We start from the raw sequence: 16,702 nt of genomic DNA on the forward strand, positions 1-16,702 counted from the left end.
CGGGTCTGTCACTGTATAACACTGGGGTACAGTACTGGTGGGGACGGGTCTGTCACTGTATAACACTGGGGTGCAGTACTGGTGGGGACGGTCTGTCACTGCGTAACACTGGGGTACAGTACTGGTGGGGATGGGCCTGTCACTGTATCACACTGGGGTACAGTACTGGTGGGGACGGGTCTGTCACTGTATAACACTGGGGAGCAGTACTGGTGGGGACGGGTCTGTCACTTTATAACACTGGGGTACAGTGCTGGTGGGGATGGGTCTGTCACTGTTTAACACTGGGGTACAGTACTGGTGGGGGCGGGTCTGTCACTGTACAACGCTGGGGTACAGTACTGGTGGTGACAGGTCTGTCACTGTATAACACTGGGGTACAGTACTGGTGGGGGCGGGTCTGTCACTGCATAACACTGGAGTACAGTACTGGTGGGGATGGGTCTGTCACTGTACAACACTGGGGTACAGTACTGGTGGGGACAGGTCTGTCACTGTATAACACTGGGGTACAGTACTGGTGGGGACAGGTCTGTCACTGTATAACACTGGGTACAGTACGGGTGGGGACGGGTCTGTCTCTGTATAACACTGGGGAGCAGTACTGGTGGGGATGTGTCTGTCACTGTCTAACACTGGGGTCCAATACTGGTGGGGACAGGTCTGTCACTGTATAACACTGGGATACAGTACTGGTAGGGAATGGTCTGTCACTGTATAACACTGGGGTACAGTACTGGTGGGGACGGTCTGTCCCTGTGTAACAGTGGGGTTCAGTGCTGCTGGGTACAGGTCTGTCACTGTATAATACTGGGTTCAGAGGTCACCAATCCAGCATCATTATTGACTGATGACTGCTGAAACCAGGGGAGATTGAGGGAGCTTCACAATGGCGGGAACAATGTGTTGAACTGTGTGAACTGGATTCACTGCGCCTCCTCCTGTTGTCTGCACATGATATCCCGCGTTAACCTTGTCCCCAGGCATTTTATTAACGGAACTTCTCTGTCCCCTCTTTCAGTTCTCCGGGATGACTTCAGGCAGAACCCTTCCGACGTTATGGTGGCAGCTGGTGAGCCCTCCATCATGGAATGCCAACCTCCCCGTGGACATCCGGAGCCAACCATCTCCTGGAAAAAGGACAACACTCTTTTAGACGACAAGGACGAAAGGATCACGGTAAAATTGAGCGACTCATTTGCATTTACGTCAGATGATGTATTGTCCACTCACCTGGCAGCCCGCTCTTCAGAAGAACAAAAGTTCAATTTGCAAAAGGGATGACGAAGGAAAATTGGGGCCCTGGAGTCGAGGTTAAGAATGAGTAAAAGAGGTGCAGCTCGGTGGCGTAGTGGTTAGCACTGCAGTCTCACAGCGCCGAGGTCCCAGGTTCGATCCCGGCTCTGGGTCACCGTCCGTGTGTAGTTTGCACATTCTCCCCGTGTTTGCGTGGGTCTCACCCCCACAACCCAAGGATCTGCAGGATAGGTGGATTGGCCACATTCAATTGCCCCTTAATTGGAAAAAGGAATTGGGTACTCTTAATTTATTTTAAAAAAGAATGAGAAAAAGGTTTTTCTCACAGAGGAGGAACTGAATGCAGCGTTTTGTATTCATAAATTTAGAGTACCCAATTCATTTTTTTCCAATTAAGGGGCAATTTAGCCTGGCCAATCCACCTATCCTACACATCTTTGGGTTGTGGGGGCGAAACCCACACAGACACGGGGAGAATGTGCAAACTCCACACGGACAGTGACCCAGAGCCGGGATCGAACCTGGGACCTCGGCACCGTGAGGCAGCAATGCCAACCTCTGCACCACCATGCTGCCCTTTGAATGCAGTGAACTCACCGTTGGGCCTGAAATACGAGGGCTTGAACCTTCCACCCAAGCAGCGCTGAGCGTTGCTATGTTGCGGAATGGTGCAATCCTATAAGAAATGATTTGGTGGGATGTGCTGCAATGGCCATAAGTTTTTGCCCATCTCTAATTGCCCTTAAAGTGAGGGTCTTGCCTAGTGTTTCAGAGCCAGCCTCAGCGCTGTGGGACTGAAGCCACATGTAGGCCAGACCAGGCAAAGTTGGCAGATTTCCCACCCTGAAGGGCGTTAGTAAATCAGATGGGTTTTTAGCACAATCGATGAAAGCTTCAACATCACCAGAACGGAGGCGAGCTTTACGATTCCAGATTTTATTGATTGTTTCAATTAATTAACTATTAGCAGCTGGCGTGTTAGGTTTGAAATCGTGGTCCAGGTCCTCAGCCTGGGTCTCTGGGTTGCCAGCCCAGTGACATTACTGCGACACCGCCGTCTCTCCTATCCCGGGATGGAGAGATGGGATGAAGGCCGTGCCCGCTGGATCAGACAGCGAAGCCTCCACCAAGCTTCAGCTGCAATTCAGTGGGTGTGAGTCAGATGGCGGCGATTTGAATTCTCATTCCAGGGGCATTGAGCGCAAGCTGAAATCTGGCTTTCCCCAGGGAGGAAACCTGTGATGATGGATTGGGGCATAGTCATGCCAAGGACACCATGGGCAAGTGCACTGGCATAGTGCCATGGGATTTCTTTTCCAAACCCCTAGGAGTGCAGATGGGGCACCTCACTTGAATCTGTGCCTCGTTAATGGCCTGAGAATTAAGCCAATTCGGAGCGGGCAACAAATTCTGGCCTTGCCAATGACGCATGAAAAATCCCATGAAAAAAATACCTGCAAGAAAACCCTGAAAGAGGGTTTTGGCCAAGCGTGATATCATGACCAGTACAGGCGTGGAGGGCCGAAGGGCCTGTTCCTGTGCAGTATTGTTCTTTGTTCTTTGTACTAATTTTTTTTTAAAGTCCACATTCGGCTAGAGTTAGTGGCAATTTCTCATTATGTGTCCTCCAAAAATGTTACCAATGACTGAAGGGTCTGGGAACCAGAGGGCAGAGGTGATTGGCAAAACTAACAGAGGCAAGGTGAGGAAGAGCTCTTTGACATAGTGATTGTTTGGGATTTGGAAGGGTGATAGGGTAGCGGATCCAGATGTCTTTTGAAAGGGAACTGGGTAAATACTTGGCGGAGGGAAAATTGCAGGGTTGTGGGGAATGAGGGAGATTGCTCTTTGAAAGAGCTTGCCCAGGCTGGATGGGCCGAGAGGCCTTCTGCTGTGTTGTAGTATTCTGTGATTTATTTTTGTTCTCCATGGCAACGTCTCTACCAATCGGAGATCGATTGCCAACCAATCAAAATTCTCTTCTCATGCATATAAATTGTTATTTTCTCCTTACAATGATAGCCTTCACTTTGTAGCATTTGCCAATGTCTTTGACGATCATTCGCTGACGAGTATGATTGTCCACCTGAGAAACTCAATGTTACTGGCCGTGGGGTCGGTGGGTCCATGGGTGGCTGATGAGCCCGATCCTAGAGCTGCATCTTTGACCGTACATTTGGTAGGTGTTTCCGGGATGTGGGATCAGTTGGATCGCCTGCATCCTTTCTCAGGCTCCTTTTCCGGGCCTCCTCCTGTCACCGTGTGTTCTCGAAGATTTGTGTCCCTTCAATCAGGAGATGACTCCAAGTGCGTCTCTTCTGAACAAGGGTCTCCCAGGCGGTGAGGTCGATGTAGCATTTCCTGAGGTAAGTCTTCAGGGTGTCTTTGTACCACTTCCTTTGTCCTCCTCTTGTTCCGGAGCTTTCCTTGAGTTGGGCAAAGAAGATTTGCTTTGGAAGTTGGGACTCTGACATCCTAAGGACATGGCCGGCCCAGAAGAGTTGGTTTCGGATGAGCATGGCCTTGATGATGGTTCTCTTGGCTCCTTCAAGGACTCTGATGTTGGTATCCCTGCCCTCCCAGCTGATGCGGAAAGTCCATCTCAGACAGCGTTGATGGTACCTCTCCAGGGCTTTGAGGTGTCGTCTGTACGTGGTCCGAGTTTCTGAGCCGTACAGAAGAGTTGGGAGGACGACCACCTTGTACACAGGGATCTTGATGTCAGCACGTGTGTCACAGTCATCAAAGATTCTTGTTCTTAAGGATCCGAAGGAGGTGCTTTCCGGATTGGATATGATGTTGGATCTCCACATTGATGTCAGCCTTGGGGGAGAGGTGGTTCCTCAGGTACGGGAAATGTTTCACATTTGGAAAGATATTTCCATCGATGATGGACAGAGAGAGACCATGCCCTGGGGCAAGCTGGTAAAGGACTTCTGTCTTCCTGAGGTTGAGACTGATTCTTTGGTATGCTTCCGCGAAGGTGTCATGTGAACTCCACATAGACAGTGACCGGGGGCCGGGATCGAACCCGGGTCCTCAGCGGCGTGAGGCAGCAGTGCTAACCACTGCGCCATCGTGCCGCCCCCTCCTAACTTCAGTGACGATTCCCATTGGAATTGGTTCCAGGGAATGCAGGGTTGGGGTGAGCCGACCCTCCGAGTGCTCGGGTCAGGCAGATCTCCACTCCAGCCCACCGCCCCTGATTCTTGACCAAATTAAATTCAGGTGTCTGCGATTTAGCTCATAGAATCATAGAAAAGTTACAGCACAGAAAGAGGCCACTCGGCCTATCTTGTCTACTCAGCCCATCTTGTCCACTCAGCTCAAGGACACCCAGGTGCACTTTCTAATCCCACCCTCAAGGTGCAGATCCAGGTACTTTTGAAAAGAGTTTAGGGTCTCTGCCTCCACCACCAACTCGGGCAGCGAATTCCAGACTCCCACTACCCTCTGTGTAAAAACGTTCTTCCTCATGTCCCCTCTACACCTCCTGCCACTTGAATCTATGTCCCCTGGTTCTAGAATTCTCCACCAAGGGAAACAATTTGATCCTGTCCACCCTATCTCTTCCCCTCATAATTTTGTAAACCTCAATTAAGTCACCCCTCAGCCTTCTTTGTTCCAAGAAAAATAACGCCCACCTTTCCAGTCTCTCCTCGTAGCCACACTTTTCTAGTCCTGGCAACATTCTTGTGAACTTGTATGTGAGAAGTTTTGAGAACATTGAATCAGAAAAGTGACTAAATTGTTTTTTTTAATATAAATTTAGATTACCCAATTATTTTTTCCAATTAAGGGGCAATTTAGAGTGGCCAATCCACCTACTCTGCACATTTTTGGGTTGTGGGGGCGAAACCCACGCAGACACGGGGAGAATGTGCCAAAAAGTGACTAAATTGTTGGTGACACGGGGAATTGGGGAATACCATGACAGGATGGGAAGAAGCTAGTAAATAGAGTGGAAGAAGACTTGTGTGGAGTATAAACACCACAAAGCGTGCAATAGCCCAGTGGGTGTGTTTTCGGCTCCGTATTCAACGTGTAAAAGTCTACGTACGACGGCGGTATCAAGCTAAATCTCTTTCAGCGCAGCAACAACGGCATCTTGCATTTATATAGTGCCTACGGGAGTATTATCAAACAAAATTTGACACCCGGCCCCAGAAGGAGCTATCAGGCCAAGTGACCAAAAGATCGGTCAAAGAGCTTTAAGAAGCATCTGAAAGGAGCAAAGGGAGATGGAGAGACTGAGGGAGGGGATGCCAGAATGTTATTCGTTTTCCGTAATCTAGAAACTTTCAGTAAATCAGCAAGGAACTCGCCTCAGATCAAGAGCCAGGCTCCAATCATCAACCCTGCTCTTGGCAACCAAAACATAAAGTGCCATCCCAATTGGGATAAAGCACACATTCCAGGCACGGAGAATAGCTCATTGCTGAAGGCGATTTAGAAAAACACGGCGAACACTCGCCTGCCATTGTTCCTCTCAGTCACAGTCCTCTGACATTGCTTCAGTACCTTGAGCAGGGGAATCACTCACAAAGATCAAATTGTTCCCTAAAATTCTGGCTGCTCTGATCTCAAAGACTGAGCTCTCCCCCACTGTGCAAAGAGGAATGGGGGAAATTTCTCTGTACTCCCGGCCAACATTCCTCCCTCAGGCAACACCACACACACAAAAAACAGACAAATTTGCAGGTCATCCTAAAGTACACTTGAGCCATGGACACTTCTTGCAGATTGCTCCCTGCTGCGGTATAGGAAAGGCAGCAGCTACGTGGTTTGGGAATGTGCTGAGATCGCGAATGGTGCAAATTATTTCCCTGTCTCCGTTCTTTGTGTGTGTCGCCCTGGTGGGGGAGGGGAGAAATCGTGTCGGCGGAGCTTGGCTAATGTGTTGCTAATGTCATTCCTACGGCGTGTCCAACTTCGAGAACAAAGGTCCGACTCTGTGAAGGAAGTGTGTCCACACCTGTGGCCTTTGATGTTGCCCCGGCCCTCCTCTCCGCCCCATCCTTCCCCTCCCACCCTCCTAATCGGCCGCCTCTTGAGAAAGCACAGGCTGCCAGGACCTTGTTTGAAGAGTTCTTCACTGACACCTGAAAGCACCTCCTGCCCAAACATTGACACAACAGCTCTCACCTGCCTGAGGAATGCTGGAATCCTTCTTTAAAGAGACGGATTAATTTAACTTCAAAATCCCCCTCCCTGCTGCACGAGAGAATTAATTAAGGTTTTTTTTTATTCCAGACTTTGCTGGAGCTTGCGGGCAAAGGAGTTGGCTGAGGTTTTAACTGCATTTGTTAACAGGCACTCAAAGACTGATTACACAGCACTTTCAGCTGACACAATAGCCGTGATCAAATAAAGGCGCCTCGCTCATTCCGCCCTGAGAGCTCGCTCGTCGACAAGGTGAACTGAACTCTCCTCAGTGAACTTGCATTTATATAGCACCTCTCACAACCTTGGGACATCCCAAAGCCCTTGACAGCCAGTGAAGTGGTTTTGAAAAGGTGGTTGCAGGTTTAATAATAATCTTTTGAGTGTCCCAAATAGGCTTACATTAACACTGCAATGAAGTTACTGTGAAAAGCCCCTCGTTGCCACATTCCGGCGCCTGTTCGGGTACACTGAGGGAGAATTCCGAATGTCCAATCCACCTAACAGCACGTCTTTCAGGACTTGTGGGAGGAAACCGGAGCACCCGGAGGAAACCCACGCAGATACGGGGAGTACTTGCAAACTCCGCACAGACAGTGACCCAAGCTGGGAATTGAACATGAGTCCCTGGCGCTGTGAAGCAACAGTGCTAACCACTGTGCTGCCGTACCACCCCACAGGAGGGCAATGTGACAGCCAATTTGTGCGCAGCATGATCCCACAAAAAGCAGTGAGCCAAAGGACTAAGCAACCTGTTATGTGAGTGATGTTGTTTGAGCGACAAATATTGGCCAGGGCATTGCTCATTTTTGAAGTAATTAGTCACAGTCCTCAAAGGGCCATTGGATCTGTCTCCACACAAGAGATAATTGAGGGGCATCACTCTGCTGACACGGGGAAAGGCGAGGAGGCGCTGCCTCCATGATTTAACTCAGCAAGTCCAGGATTCATGTTCTTGACTCATCCTGCATCCCCCTCAAGCCAACAAATCTAACCGATCCCTTTGACGTAGTGCCGTGGGATCGTTTATCTCCACTTGAGAGGACAGCTGGACCCTCGGTTATAAGTCATAAATCGTCGGAGCGACAGCACTTGGGACAGTGCAGCATTCCCTCAGCGATGGCGCCAGCAGTGTTAGCCTGGATTACTTGTTCAAGGGCTGCAAGGACATGAATCCAATTCATGAGAGGGGGAGAGCTACCCGTTGACCACAGTTCAGCGCAGAGCAGAGGGACGAGGGCATTCCGAGAGCTGCTCTCATCCACATTAAATATCAAACAGTGGCCCTGTCTGCCTTTCAGTTCACAGAATTGTGACACTGAAGGTGGCCATTCAGCCCATCGCGCCTATTCTGGCTCGCTGAAGGAACAATTCCCCACCTTTTCCTCGCTGCTTTTTAGATAATGTCCCAATCCCCTTTTGAATGCCTCAATCGGCACTGCCTCCGCCACTCCAGATCCTAACCAACCACAGCATGAAAATGTTTCCCCTCATATTTGTTTGCTTCTTGTACTAATCACCTTAAACCTCTGTCCTCTGGTCCTTAATGTTTCCATCAGTGAGAACAGTTTCTCCCTCTCCCGACCCCTCTCAACCTTCTGATCTCCAAGGAGAACAGTCCGAACTTCTCCAATGTATTTGCGCAGCTGCAGCTCCTCATTCCTGGAACCATTCTTGTGAGCCAATGGGAGATGTAGAAGATCCGGTTGAATTAGGGCAATGGGTTGTCCTGGCACCCTGCCCAATATTTCTAATCAACAGACGTCGCTGAACCAGATTAACCAGCGAGCCTTCTTGATGCAGTTTCTGCGATCTCTGTCCAGAGTCACCTCCAAAGGATCAAAGCAAATTACTGCGGATGCTGGAACATGAAGCAGAAACAGAAAATACTGGACAACCTCAGCAGGCCTGCCAGCATCTGCGGAGAGAGAAGACAGCTAACGTTTAGAGTCTGGAGCAATGACAAAGAGTCACCCAGACTCGAAACGTTAGCTCCCTTCTCTCTCCACAGACGCTGCCAGGCCTGCTGAGATTGACCAGCGTTTTCTCTTTTGCTTCAACTGATAAGGATGTCCCTGGTAAAACCTGCATTTATTGACCATAGAACAGTACAGCACAGAACAGGCCCTTCGGCCCTCAATGTTGTGCCGAGCCATGATCACCCTACTCAAACCCACGTATCCACCCTATACCTGTAACCCAACAACCCCCCCCTTAACCTTACTTTTATTAGGACACTACGGGCAATTTAGCATGGCCAATCCACCTAACCCGCACATCTTTGGATTGTGGGAGGAAACCGGAGCACCCGGAGGAAACCCACGCACACAGGGGGAGGACGTGCAGACTCCACACAGACAGTGACCCAGCCGGGAATCGAACCTGGGACCCTGGAGCTGTGAAGCATTTATGCTAACCACCATGCTACCCTGCTGCCCCATCTTTAATTGCCCTTGAGAAGGTGGCCTTCTTGAATATAACTTCAGAGGGAAGTTAAGAATCACCCACATTGCTGCGGGTCGGGAGTTACGCGTGGGCCAGAGTAAGGGTACTCTCCAGGTAAGGAGAGCAGATTTCCTTCCCTAAAGGACATGAATGAGCCAATTGGGTTTTCACATCAGGTCATCATTAGTGTGACTCGCTTAAAATTCTGGGTTTCGTTCATGGATTCCCTCATTTGCATTTGTGGTATTTGACCTTGCATCTCTAGATTACTTCTCCAGTGAAATAGCCACTATGGTACCGTACCGGTTGCCTTGTCTATCCTCACAAGTTAGATACCTAGGTCTGTTCAAGAGCACATTGGCAAGCAATCATATGCTGGGTATTTTGAGAAGGAACTGTTGGTGCTTAAGGGCTGGGCGAAGCATGACATTAGCCACGGTGCAGTTAACACCCAATGTGATGAAAGACTTTTATTTCACACTTAATTCAACTTCTCTTAAAAATGTCCAAAAGCACTGTGACAGACAATGAATCACATTGTCATGTGTTGAGGTGATTGTTGTCACTTAGGTGAATGTGATACAGCAAAGTCCCACAGACAGAACCGTGAGGGACAGCAGTTCATCTAATTTCATTCAAGTTAGTTTGATGGATGGGTTAGTGACTGGTACACGATTGGGGAGTATGGGATACATTCACATCTCCACTTAATGAAAGATCATCTGAGGGAATATATTCAGCCTCCAGTTTAACAGCAGCTCGACCGTGAACTGAATGGAAAGGTAAGAAAATTGGGAGGGTTCAGGAACTTAACCATCAGAAGATCTCTGATAAGAGCAAACGTGGCTCAGGAAGCAGTGGTAATGCCACAGGCCTGGCATTCCAGAGGTTCAGGCTAATGCTCTGGGGTCAGGAATTCAATTCATAAATCTGAATTAAGAGCTGGTCTTGCTAATCTGGTTCACTTATGCCCCTTTGAGAATGGAAATCTGCCGTCCTTACCAGTCCTGGCCTCCACGTGACTGCGGACCCACACCTATGTGGTTGGCTAAGGGCAGCACGGTGGCACAGTGATGAAAAATGAAATGAAAATGAAAATCGCTTATTGTCACGAGTAGACTTCAATGAAGTTACTGTGAAAAGCCCCTAGTCGCCACATTCCGGCGCCTGTCCGGGGAGGCTGGTACGGGAATCGAACCGTGCTGCTGGCCTGCTTGGTCTGCTTTATAAGCCAGCGGTTTAGCCTGGTGAGCTAAACCAGCCCCTGCTGGTTTCACAGTCGAGCTGCTGTTAAACTGGAGGCTGAATATATTCCCTCAGATGATCTTTCATTAAGTGGAGATGTGATTAGCACTGCTGCACCACAGCGCTGAGGACCCAGGTTCGATCCCGGCTCTAGGTCACTGTCAGTGTGGAGTTTGCACATTCTCCCCGTGTTTGCGTGGGTTTCACCTCCACAACCCAAAAAGATGTGCAGGTTAGGTGGATTGGCCACGCTAAATTGCCCCTTTATTGGAGACAATGAATTGGGTACTCTAAATTTATTTATTTATAAAAATAAATTTAGAGTACCCAATCCATTTTTTCCGATTACGGGGCAATTTAGCGTGGACAATCCACCTAACCTGCACATCTTTTGGGTTGGGGGGTGCAAAACCCATGCAAACAAGGGGAGAATGTGCAAACTCCACACTGACAGTGACCTAGAGCCGGAATCAAACCTGGGACCTCAGCGTCGTGAGGCAGCAGGGCTAACCCACTGCGCCACCGTGTTGCCCGTGGGCGCACTAAATTTATTTTAAAAAAGCATTGTGGTTGGCTCTTAAATGGCCGAGCAAGCCACTCAGTTGTATCAAAGCCTGCAAAAAGGGATGAATTGGATATGCCACCTGGTGTTGACAGGCATTGGTCAATAATGACGATATTGACCCTGCAAAGTCCTTGTGCCAGAATCAGGAGTACTATCTCCACACTGGTGGAATTATACCTCTCGATAATGTCCCAGACACCACCTTCCCTGGGTATGCCCTATCTCACCAGCAGGACAGGCAAACCAGTGGCATTGTGACATACAATTGGGAGAGCGTTGCCCTGGGAAACCTCAACATTGAATCTGCCCCTACTGAAGATTCATGGCATCAGGTTAAATATGGGCAAAGAAACCACCAGATTGATTGGCACCCGATAAATCACAATAAACATCTACCCCTCCACCACTGATGCACAGTAGCAGCAGGGTGTACCATTGATACAAAGTACTGCAGCTATCCTCCACGGCTCCTTCAATACCATCTTCCAAACCCGTAACGTCTACCACCGAGAAGGACAAGGACATCGGCGCCAGGGTAGCATGTGGTTAGCACTGCTGCTTCACAGCTCCATGGGTCCAGGTTCGATTCCCGCTTGGGTCACTGTCTGTGCGGAGTCTGCGTGTTCTCCCCGTGTCTGCGTGTGTTTCCTCCGGGTGCTCCGGTTTCCTCCCACAGCTGGTTTAGCACGCTGGTTTAGCACACTGGGCTAAATTGCTGGCTTTTAAAGCAGACCAAGGCAGGCCAGCAGCACGGTTCAATTCCTGTACCAGTCTCCCCGAACAGGTGCCGGAATATGGCGACTAGGGGCTTTTCACAGTAACTTAATTGAAGCCTACTCGTGACAATAAGCGCTTTTCATTTCACAGTCCAAAGATGTGCAGGTTCGGTGGATTGGCCATGATTAATTGCCCTTAGTGTTCAAAAAAGTTAGGTGGGGTTACTGGGTTGCGGGGATAGGGTGGAGGCGAGGGCTTAAGTAGGGTGCTCTTTCCAAGGGCCTGAGCAGACTCGATGGGCCGAATGGCCTCCTTCTGCATTGTAAACTCGATGATTTCGCCCATCGAGCCTCTTCCACCGTTAGATTTTGGTTGATCTGAATGTGGTGGTAACTTCAATTAACATTTCAGCCCAAAGAGCCAGCACAGCATGAGGAGCAGAATGGCCTCCTGCTGTACTGTACGATTCTCTGACAAGATGCCAGATGTGTACGTGATGGAGACAGAAACAGAAGAGATCTGTTAACAGGGACAGGTGAAGTAGGGAGTGAGGAGGATTGTGTGGAGCATAAACACCAACACAGACCAGAGGGGCTGAATGGCCTGCTCCTATTTAATTCAATATAAATCTGGTCGTTTGTGGCCTGACACAGTGATAACTGCTGCCCCTCGGTAAAGGACCCTTTCACTGTCTACCCGCAGTTCCCTCAGTTCCACGCTCGAGGTATACTGCCTCTTTCACAGTGATCCCCGCAATGTTTCACACTGCAGCATTTCGTTGGTCTTTTCCTTTTGGATCTCTGGCGGGCTCCTGCCCTTTAATCCATTGATTTCAACTCCACCAAAGCATCACCACTCCCTAGCCCAGCAATCCCACATCCGCCCTGCTCTTGGGGCAGTTTCGTGTTTGCGCTCTGGGAATTCTGCCCTCTCTCAGTTCCTCTGCCTGGCTGCACCGGTCTCCACCTGTGAACCAATTTTGTCCGTGTGCATCCTCTGAGCTTCCAGAACTGACCAGTTCCACGGACCCACTCGTGAAGCACATTGTTTTGTTGCTGCCAATACTTCATTTGAAAAAAAGATCTTGACCTTCTCAAAGATTTTTTTACAGATACACGAGTGATAAATGGTGACTGATGTTAATCCAGCTCCCTCACACTGTCACTCAGTAACCCCTCTCCCCCAGCACCCTGTGTTACTGACTGTATCTCTACTGATGTTAATCCAGCTCCCTCACACTGTCACTCAGTAACCCCTCTCCACCAGCACCCTGTGTTACTGACTGTATCTCTACTGATGTTAATCCAGCTCCCTCACACTGTCACTCAGTAACCCCTCTCCACCAGCACCCTGTGTTACTGACTGTATCTCTACTGATGTTAATCCAGCTCCCTCACACTGTCACTCAGTAACCCCTCTCCCCCAGCACCCTGTGTTACTGACTTTATCTCTACTGCTGTTAATCCAGCTCCCTCACACTGTCACTCAGTAACCCCTCTCCCCAGCACCCTGTGTTACTGACTGTATCTCTATTGATGTTATTCCAGCTCCCTCACACTGTCACTCAGTAACCCCTCTCCCCCAGCACCCTGTGTTACTGACTGTATCTCTATTGATGTTAATCCAGCTCCCTCACACTGTCACTCAGTAACCCCTCTCCCCCCAGCACCCTGTATTATTGACTGTATCTCTACTGATGCTAATCCAGCTACCTCACACTGTCACTCAGTAACCCCTCTCCCCCAGCATCCTGTGTTACTGACTGTATCTCTACTGATGTTAATCCAGCTCCCTCACACTGTCACTCAGTAACCCCTCTCCCCCAGCACCCTGTGTTACTGACTATCTCTACTGATGCTAATCCAGCTCCCTCACACTGTCACTCAGTAACCCCTCTCCCCCCAGCACCCTGTGTTACTGACTGTATCTCTACTGATGTTAATTCAGCTCCCTCACACTCACTCAGTAACCCCTCTCCCCCAGCACTCTGTGTTACTGACTGTATCTCTACTGATGTTAATCCAGCTCCCTCACACTGTCACTCAGAAACCCCTCTCCCCCAGCACCCTGTGTTACTGACTGTATCTCCACTGATGTTAATCCAGCTCCCTCACACTGTCACTCAGTAACCCCTCTCCCCCAGCACCCTGTGTTACTGACTGTATCTCTACTGATGTTAATCCAGCTCCCTCACACTGTCACTCAGAAACCCCTCTCCCCAGCATCCTGTGTTACTGACTGCATCTCTACTGATGTTAAACCAGCTCCCTCACACTGTCACTCAGTAACTCCTCTCCCCCCAGCACCCTGTGTTACTGACTGTATCTCTACTGATGTTAATCCAGCTCCCTCACACTGTCACTCAGTAACCCCTCTCCCCCCAGCACCCTGTGTTACTGACTGTATCTCTACTGATGTTAATCCAGCTCCCTCACACTGTCACTCAGTAACCCCGCTCCCCCAGCACCCTGTGTTACTGACTGTATCTCTACTGATGTTAATCCAGCTCCCTTACACTGTCACTCAATAACCCCTCTCCCCCAGCACCCTGTGTTACTGACTGTATCTCTACTGATGTTAATCCAGCTCCCTTACACTGTCACTCAGTAACTCCTCTCCCCCCAGCACCCTGTGTTACTGACTGTATCTCCACTGATGTTAATTCATCTCCTTCATATTTCCAAAATACTGTGGTCATCCCTTTAAACACTAATTCCCCAAAGGAATAAGGAAATCAACTAAAAGTGTATTTTACTATGAAAACAAAGTACACACTGATCTCCTCCCCCCACACGTTCCCCACTGCCCTGCAAATATTTTCCCTTCAAATAATTATTCAATATGTTTTGAAAGTTACAATTCAATGTACACCAACCACATTCTCAGGCTGTGTGTTCCAGATCCGAAGCATCTGCTGCATAAAAAGATTATTGTTCTCTCACAAGTTGCCATCAGTTCCTTTGCCAATCATCTTAAATATGTGTCCTCTCATTCTCATCCCTTCCACCAATGGGAGCAGTTTCTCCCTATTCGGGAGATTAATGGTGGGTTAGTTTTTATTGGATGAGGATTTGAGTACAGGAGAAGTGAAGAGTTGCTTGAATTGTGCAAAACCTTGGTTAGGTCGCACCTGGAGTGCTTTGTGCAGTTTTGGTCCTCTTGTCTCAGGAAGGATATTATTGCCGTAGAAGGAGTGCAACGGGTGTTCACCAGACTTGTACTGGGGACAGTGGGACTGACCTATGAAGAGAGATCGGGGAACCAGTCGCTCCATTCAATCGTTGTTGATTTGAAAGTGGTCTTAACTCCACTTAATGTATCTATCTATCCCACCACCCCCATCCCGCTACCCTCCCATAGGCCTTAACTCCCGTGTCGGTCAAAAATCTGTAACTCAACCGAAACAATATTCAATGCTCCAGCCTCCACAGCCCATTCAAGCGAGTTAAAAGTTGAAGCACAGGGCCCACAATGGCCGAGACCTCGTCTCGCAGAGTGAAGTCGATTTAGAAGCTGATTTACCTGTTCCTTCGCCAGATCGATCGGACCCCCGACATCCACCCGCCTCACCGAGGAGACCCCAGCCCAGTCCCCTTCAGTACAGGCCCCCACAAACAGGGAGCAGGCGGAACGGTACCTGAGGGATCTCCCAGGCGATTGGAGACACACGGATCCTCGGTCCCCAGGCAGGGGAGACTCCTGCCCTTTAATCCATTGATTTCAACTCCCCCAAAGCATCACCACTCCCTAGCCCAGCGATCCCACATCCGCCCTGCTCTTGGGGCAGTTCCGTGTTCGCGCTCTGGGAATTCTGCCCTCTCTCAGTTCCTCTGCCTGGCTGCACCGGTCTCCACCTGTGAACCAATTTTGTCCGTGTGCATTCTCTGATCTTCCAGAACCTACCAGTTCCACGGACCCACTCGTGAAGCACATTGTTTTGTTGCTGCCAGTGGTCCTTTTGGAAAAACAAACAATTTTTTTCCAGATACAGGAATGAAAAATGGTCTGTGTTACTGTCACTCATTAACCCCTCTCGCCCAGCACCCTGTGTCACTGACTGTATCTCTACTGATGTTAATCCAGCTCCCTCACACTGTCACTCAGTAACCCATCTCCCCCAGCACCCTGTGTTACTGACTGTATCTCGACTGATGTTAATCCAGCTCCCTCACACTGTCACTCAGTAACCCCTCTCCCCCAGCTCCCTCACACTGTCACTCAGTAACCCCTCTCCCCCAGCACCCTGTGTCACTGACTGTATCTCTACTGATGTTAATCCAGCTCCCTCACACTGTCACTCAGTAACCCCTCTCCCCCAGCACCCTGTGTTACTGACTGTATCTCTACTGATGTTAATCCAGCTCCCTCACACTGTCACTCAGTAACCCCTCTCCCCCCAGCACCCTGTGTTACTGACTGTATCTCTACTGATGTTAATCCAGCACCCTCACACTGTCACTCAGTAACCCCTCTCCCCAGCACCCTGTGTTACTGACTGTATCTCTACTGATGTTAATCCAGCTCCCTTACACTATCACTCAGTAACCCCTCTCCCCCCAGCACCCTGTGTTACTGACTATCTCTACTGATGTTAATCCAGCTCCCTTACACTGTCACTCAGTAACCCCTCTCCCCCAGCACCCTGTGTTACTGACTGTATCTCTACTGATGTTAATCCAGCTCCCTCACACTGTCACTCAGTAACCCCTCTCCCCCCAGCACCCTGTGTTACTGACTGTATCTCTACTGATGTTAATCCAGCTCCCTTACACTGTCACTCAGTAACCCCTCTCCCCCCAGCACCCTGTGTTACTGACTGTATCTCTACTGATGTTAATCCAGCACCCTCACACTGTCACTCAGTAACCCCTCTCCCCAGCACCCTGTGTTACTGACTGTATCTCTACTGATGTTAATCCAGCTCCCTCACACTATCACTCAGTATCCCCTCTCCCCCCAGCACCCTGTGTTACTGACTGTATCTCTACTGATGTTAATCCAGCTCCCTTACACTGTCACTCAATAACCCCTCTCCCCCAGCACCCTGTGTTACTGACTGTATCTCTACTGATGTTAATCCAGCTCCCTCACACTGTCACTCAGTAACCCCTCTCCCCCCAGCACCCTGTGTTACTGACTGTATCTCTACTGATGTTAATCCAGCACCCTCACACTGTCACTCAGTAACCCCTCTCCCCAGCACCCTGTGTTACTGACTGTATCTCTACTGATGTTAATCCAGCTCCCTCACACTATCACTCAGTAACCCCTCTCCCCCCAGCACCCTGTGTTACTGACTGTATCTCTACT

At 49.5% G+C, this 16,702-nt stretch overlaps 1 protein-coding gene across 1 annotated transcript in view; it reads left to right on the top strand.

Moving 5' to 3' along the window:
• Positions 1-16,702, top strand: part of robo1 (roundabout, axon guidance receptor, homolog 1 (Drosophila)) — a 738,067-nt gene that overhangs the window by 582,266 nt on the left and 139,099 nt on the right. Inside the window, 1 exon segment of the mRNA XM_038801251.1 lies at positions 1,022-1,179. Coding sequence (XP_038657179.1) covers positions 1,022-1,179 — 158 coding nt within the window.

Source organism: Scyliorhinus canicula, chromosome 7 (assembly GCF_902713615.1).
Source record: "Scyliorhinus canicula chromosome 7, sScyCan1.1, whole genome shotgun sequence".
NCBI classification, from domain to species: Eukaryota; Metazoa; Chordata; class Chondrichthyes; order Carcharhiniformes; family Scyliorhinidae; genus Scyliorhinus; species Scyliorhinus canicula.